This window comes from Thermobia domestica, chromosome 8 (genome assembly GCF_964235325.1).
Source record: "Thermobia domestica chromosome 8, izTheDome1.hap1.1, whole genome shotgun sequence".
NCBI classification, from domain to species: domain Eukaryota; kingdom Metazoa; phylum Arthropoda; class Insecta; order Zygentoma; family Lepismatidae; genus Thermobia; species Thermobia domestica.
Window position 1 is genome coordinate 274,609,330 of NC_137461.1, and position 7,236 is coordinate 274,616,565.

Here is a 7,236-nt window from a genome sequence, read left to right on the forward strand (position 1 = left end):
TATTCAACGATAATCTCTCCCGTATTATTGCTACTACCAGGTAGTGATCAGTGTCACAATCAGCCCCTCTAAACGACCGGACGTCAATTATGCTAGATTGTCTTCTTCTATCTACTAAAACGTGATCAATTTGATTATGTGTTTTTCCGTCTGGTGATGTCCAAGTGTATTTATGAACGTCGCGATGTGGGAATTTTGTACTCTTCACGATTAGGTTTTTGGATGTTGCAAAGTTCACGAGTCTAACACCGTTGTCGTTACTTTCCTTATGCAAACTTTCATTCCCTATAATCGGTTTGAAAATATCCTCTCGTCCTACCTTCGCATTGAAATCCCCTAATAGAATCTTCATATGGTATCGCGGGAGTTGGTCAAATATCCGTTCCACTTCTTCGTAAAAACTATCTTTTATATCGTCACCCTTATCTTCAGTTGGAGCATGTACATTTAAAACAATAATAGCACACCACCGTCCCTTAAGAGTAATAAAAGAAAGTCTGTCAGTAACGAATTCCACCCGTTTAATTGCTGGTAATATTCGTTTGTGAACGAAAAACCCTGTTCCTAACTGGTGATTTTTATTTCCTTCCCCGTAAAAGAACGTAAAATTTCCGGAATTCTCAGATCCATTTCCTTCCCACCTAACTTCCTGAACTCCTACTAAGTCCATCCTGTATTTCTCTAACTCACTCGTTACAGATTTTAACGCGCCTGCCCTATAAAGACTTCTAATATTCCATGTTCCAAATCTCATGTCCATTTTCTTTTGCTGATGTCGTGCCAAGTTATCAGTCCTTGTCCGAGGCTTTTGTGAATGTTTCTGAACAAGTACCTTTTTTTACAGGATGAGGGTGTTAGCCTTACCCTAACCCCCAAGCTGGAGGACCACTCCTAGTCGTCTGTCCGCGACTGCTTATTCAGTATATTCGCAGCTAACCTCTATATCTAGAGGCCTTCTCCTCGATCCGCAACCTGAGGACGCGCCATGCCGTGGTGACAGGAACCCACGTTGTAAAGTAATACATCTATAATATAATAAATAGAATAGTACCAGCAGTGGGAAATAAATATTTTCAGAAGACAATAAACAGATAAACAAACGGTTTTAATCTTGCTACTTTACCAAGGTGTTCTAAAGCTCGTGCCGATAGTTGTTTTCTTTTTCATATTTAGCAATTAGGTGGTATCTTGTATCTGTAATTGCCAACCTTGAACGGATGAGTAACAATTGAACGTCGTGTTGCACGTATATCTGAAACGAATAACACATGTAAGTTATTCTGTTTAGGTTAATATTGGCGATTATAGTTTTGTGCTTTCAATTAGTGTGTCTTGTTTACAGGTGAGTGATTTGTTCAGTATGTCTTCTAACAAGAAAAGGAAAAACGAAAGTCAAACATCTATCTTGAATTTTGTTATAAAGGAAAAAAAGTTGGACATTAAGCTTGAAACATCTGTGGACCCTGGCCCATCGAATTCCTTGTCGACTGACTGTACAAGTCTAAGTGATAATACGCCAGATAAAAGTAAGTGTAAGGGAAATGCAAACGGACTAGAACAAGAGAAGAATGTAAGTATTGATGTTGAGCAGTCGAAATGTATTTCAAAGTGTGCAGATGATAGGGCAAATATAAATGAGCAAAACCTTTGTTCTGTTGAGAAGAAGCGTTTGTATAATAAACAGTGGGAACAACAGTATGAGTGGCTGTACGAGGACAAAGTACGTGGAGGTGCCTTTTGTAAATATTGTGAGCGATATATGAAGAATGACCCTAATGTGCAGCAGAAAACGGGAGGTGTTTTTGTGACTCATCCATTCACAGCATATAAAAATGCATTAGGAAAATACGGAAAACTGGAAAAGCATAATCATTCAAAAGCGCACATTGCAAGCCTTGAGATGGACAGGCTGCGAATGCAAGTAAAAAATAACCCTGTATACTCTCAAGTTCTTCGTCAAAGTGAAGCCGAAAAAGATCGAAACCGCCAATCGCTGGGAATGCTTGTTCGTGGATTGTACTTCTTGGTTAAAGAAGAAGTGCCACATACAACAAAATATGAGGCACTAGTGAATAATTTGCTTGTACAGTGTAGTCCAGAACTAGAAACGTGGAAAAATGAACAAAGTGAACGCTCTAACTACTGCAGTAAGAACACTGCTTCCGAATTGTTGAGTTGTGTTGGTGAAGTCTTACGTTCTAAAGTGACTCAAAAAATCAGAGATAAAAAGTTTTCGATAATGGCTGATGAAAGTACATCAATAAATAATAAAATGGCCCTTAGCATGTGTTTGCGATATGTAGAGGACAGTGCTCCGGTTGAAACATTTTTGGCGCTGGTGACCATACCTGATTGCAAAGCCGATACCATTGCTAATGCTATAGACACTGAAATGAAAAATCACAATTTGAAATACGAAAATCTCATAGCGTTTAGTTTCGATGGTGCGTCTAACTTTTCTGGCAACAGTTCTGGTGTTCGCAGGATTCTGTCAACAAAAGCTGGCAGAGATATACCGTATATTCACTGCAGAGCTCATGTGCTGTCACTTGCTGCTGCTACGTGCAGAAACAAGAATCCCAAAGTTAAAAGGTTTTTCCATACATTGAAAGACATATACAATCTATTTAGTAGATCACCTAAGCGGGAAAACATTCTGCATGAAATTCAGGCAATCATAAACGATCCTATATTAAAAGTACCTGAATGCATTGAAGTACGGTGGCTAAGTCACTATAGAATTGTGAATGCAGTGAAAAGGTGCTTCTCGGGAATTTTGTTGGCTCTTGAGCATATTCACAAAGAAGGGGTTGATTTTGCGTCACTTGCGGGAGGAATTTTAAGCGAAATAACCAACAAAAGCTTTGTTATCACACTTTGTGTTATGGATGCATTACTAAGTGCGTTGTCTCACTTAAGTAAGCAGCTTCAAAATGCAACCTTGTCATTTTCATCTCTGATGTCTATGATCGATGCCACTAAAGAACATCTTACGAAGATAGCGGATGAATGTTGTAGCACCAATAGCGAATTGAGGACTATGATTTTGGAGGCCATGCAAAAGCCTGAAGAATTTTCGAAGACTTTTGTGGAAGACGAAGATCCTGAGAAAACGCTTAAGGACCTGAAGAGTTATGTGTTGCAGGTTGTCGAAGAGATATCAAATAGATTCAACGACCGCGCCCTTGGCCTAATGGAAAGTGCATCCTACTTCGAAAACATAGGCATGTTTTTAAGTATCAAGTGTGTAGATGATGTAAAGAAACTGTGCAACTATTTCGTCGATGTTGATATGGAACCGTTATGGGCAGATATAAAGTCATTTCAATTTTTCCTTCGGTCACTGATGAAGAGCACTGAAAATGCTTGTTTGGATATAGACCCCGTTCTTCCAAAAGTACTTGAAGTGAAAATTGGTTATGAAAATCTACATAAAATATGTGAATCGGTCATGTGTGTACCTATATCAACAGCCAGTGTTGAAAGGTCTTTCAGCACAATGAACAGGATATTAACAAAATTGCGATCTCGTATGGCAGAAGAAAACTTGAAGCACTGTATGTTGAACAGCATTGAGGGTGAAGAAGTGCCAAATTCGAATTTTATCAATGAGGTAATCAATTCATACGCCAAAGCAAAGATGAGAAGAATACGTCTTCTTTAATGATTAAAAACAAACTACGAAGTGATTTTTTGTCATACGGACGAAGTTATAATGTAAAACTTTTATAAATGTCTATTGTATTTAATATTATTAGTACATTTCTATTGTATTTGCCAATTATATTTTTCGAACCGAAAAAAGAAAACTTTTACAGGCCATGAATAAATATTTTAACTTTATGGTGATGATTGGGATCATACACTTCAGTATTTTCGTGAACAAGAAATAACAATATTGACATTTTTACATAACTTTAGAAAAGAAGCTGCTAAGTTATACCGAGACCGCATGAAAATAATATGTGCCCCTCCGTATACTACGTGTGCCCCCCCGGAACATTTTTTCTGAAAGAAACACTGACCTCAATTGTATTGCATCGCAGTTTCTTTTTTAAAAAAAATCTTTGTATGTTAATGATCATTGTTCTTAATCTTGAATTTGTGTACTGTAATCTTGTCAATACAGGATATTTTGTATAAAAGAAACTATAGCTGGTACAGATTCTGTAAATAATAAATAAATATACAATTTTATGGTGTTATTTCATGTCGTTGTCATTGTCCCCTCAGTATTCATTTCCCCCTAAGAAATCAGTCTGGCTACGGGCCTGAGGGACGCTAAACTCAAATGAATTATAGAGAGAAAAAATATGTTTCAATTATTCATAGCTTATTTACTGTACATTTAACTAAAAACGATGTAAAAAAAAAGTGTGAAATGCGAAAATATTGAAGACTTTTCTGTTTTGACAACAATATCAATTTTGTTTTGGCACAGGTACTCTGGAACGCGTAGCCTGTTACATGCTTCGTATCTCTTGCGATAATCATTACGTCACTTTGACGGCCTTCAATATATTTGGGATATTTCTATGTTTATTGGTTTAAGCCTCATTTTGCATGCATATTTGTGTACTTCGTTTAACATACCAACCCAATCTCACTGTCAGTTAATAAAATACAGGCTGTATACACGTTTCTTTATGTTGTTTTCCCTCCTCTAAATATCTTTAGCAAATGTTGCCAGACCAGATGCTATACCTAAAACACTTATTTCTCCCATTTTATTTTTGTTCGTTTTTTTTTCTTCATTGTTTGTAAAAACTTATATTTTACTTCAGTTAAAAATTTTCCCAGGCTTCACAAAGGTAAGATTTTATTTTTCATTCTTTCATTATTATTATTCTTTTTTTTTTTTTTTTTTTTTTTTTTAATTTTTATCTGGAGGCAGGCAAAAGCCACCACAGAAAGGTTGATTACATTAGCAAAGATGCCAGCGGTTCAAGGCCACAATGCACCTACGGGCACCGACCGTTTGTTCGTTATATACGACGAGTGACTGAGTATAATATGTATTCACCTGAACTTACCTACCTACCTACCTTTATATCCGTCTGCATGCATGCTTGAGGTGTGGCGGAGCGATAGAAGAAGTTACTTACTGTCCATACGTCTCGGCTGGGTGCTTGAGACGTTAAGAGAAAAATTACGTCACCATTTTTAAGAATTAACCAACCGCCCCTCACTTTCCGTTTTCGTAAATAAAGCGAGAAACCACAGACTCGAAAGCTCTTGAGTTACACAGCGTTGCCAGATGAAATACAGGGTGAGCACAAAGTTCGTTTTTCTGATTTTTTTGAACATTTATTTTAAGAATCTTATCCAAAGTGGACCGTGTGTCCTTTTAGCTTCTTCTCACCCATATGACAGGATTACCAGAAGTATTCGTTTTAGTTGAGATTTCTTTTATAGTTTTTCATGGAAATCAAAAGGATATGCTGAACTAAATGAAATTTAATGAAAGCGTCGTTTTGTGTAATATACTGTATATACAGTAATGGAAAAAATATTAGCAACTTCATGTAATTTTAAGCGTTTGCAAGGTTTCATAAGAAGTTTCCATATAAGTAAGCATGAACATACAATGAAATATACATCAACTTAAAGGACATTTTATGCAGGATGAAAATTAAGTTATAGAAGTTACCAAGGACACCGATTTCACTGTAATTTTTTTTTTTGGGGGGGGGCAGATTCAGATGCAGAAGGCAGATATAAGGATTTTCAGACAAATTGCATTCAAATTATGCCAAATAATATATATTCATAAATAAAATTAGGGGGGCCCGGCCCCCAAGATCGGCGCCCTTGGAAGTTACCGGCGCCCTTGGAAGTTACCTATATCTGCAACTATGGACTATACTTTGCAAAATCAACGTAAGTGAAACACAAATCAACATTTTCGAATGTTCAGTGAACTTTGTGGTGGACAAACACCGTGTTCGTGGGTTTCGTCGGGATTCTCCCGTTTCCTCCCATTTTCGTCATTCCGCCATTTCATTCATTTGTCATCATCACTGTCTCCTTTAGCCTAGTCAGCATAAACGTGGGACGTAAGACTCAAAGATTTTTCGGTCCGGCTTACTGTGAAGTCCGCAGTCGATTATTTGATCAATTCTTTAATTACGCAGTACAACTCTTTTGTCTATTCTCGTTGTTCAGGATTACTCAGATTAAAAGTTGAAATTATCATAGGTGTAGTGAAACTTGTCAGTTCTGAAATTCAAATTTATACCCTAAAAAATATGTTTTTCTTGCATAAATGTCTGTACTGAGCAGTGCCGTAACTTCGATTTTTTCTGGGGGGCAAGCATTAGTACGCGTATTTGGGCCCCCTAGAATTTTTTTCCCTAATTCTTGGGCCCTCTCATCCCGTATTTCTAATGCTATTTTAGCCCCCCTCCTCCCCCCGAAGGCTCTTTCACACGGCAAGGTCTGCGGGGCCACTAGTTACTCTTCTGGGACCGTTCCATACATGACAAATTAATTACGAGAACAATATTGACAAACCTCAAAGCCATATGAATAAATATCATTTCTAGGGCTCCTAATATATATCAAAATGGGCCCACGATTAATTTTTGTTTTATTTACCTTTTGCGTGCTGTTTTGTTTATGTAATGTAGTGAACCTGTTTGATGCTTCATTTATGATTTCGTGTTCGTATCGTAATAGAGTAAGAAAATTTGTCTCAAAATGAGCCCCCTGGGACGATGGGAAGCTTCCCTGGGGGCAGTTTCCCCCCTGTCCCCACAAGTTACGGCCCTGGTACTGGTTTTAGAAGAAAAGTCATGCAATTCATTTACATCGGAGATAGAAAGGAGGAAAGGTGTCACGTAGCCCCGTCAAAAGCCAGCAAAATTCGAACATTAGGTGAGTATGTCCTTACTAGACGAATGGTTCAGAGACGAACCGTTCTTACAAAGAATGACAAAATCTAACCTATGACCAATGGCGGCTATTGAGAAAGTCATATCGATAGAAACTAGAATTTTATCGCTACATATACGAGGGACACTAGGAAAGTTTTGAGATATGGGTCTCTAGGTATGCAAAACTTTATTATAGCTAATACATTTCTCAAAGTATTCACCATGACACTCCGCACAAAGTCTCATCCTACTGAAACAATTCTGGAAACATTGGCGCCAATCTGCTTCAGGCATTGCACTTAACTGCTCTGTGTAAGCAGTGACAGCATCTTCAGGGAAAACAAATCTACGTCTACGTAGT

The 7,236-nt window shown here is 37.7% G+C and overlaps 1 protein-coding gene across 1 annotated transcript; it reads left to right on the forward strand.

Moving 5' to 3' along the window:
- Nucleotides 1-1,360: 1,360 nt before the first annotated feature.
- Nucleotides 1,361-3,664, forward strand: LOC145692582 (zinc finger protein 862-like). Its single transcript, XM_081767894.1, has one exon. It carries the CDS (start codon nucleotides 1,361-1,363, stop codon nucleotides 3,662-3,664), a length of 2,304 nt encoding a protein of 767 aa, XP_081624020.1.
- The last annotated feature ends 3,572 nt before the right edge of the window (nucleotides 3,665-7,236 follow it).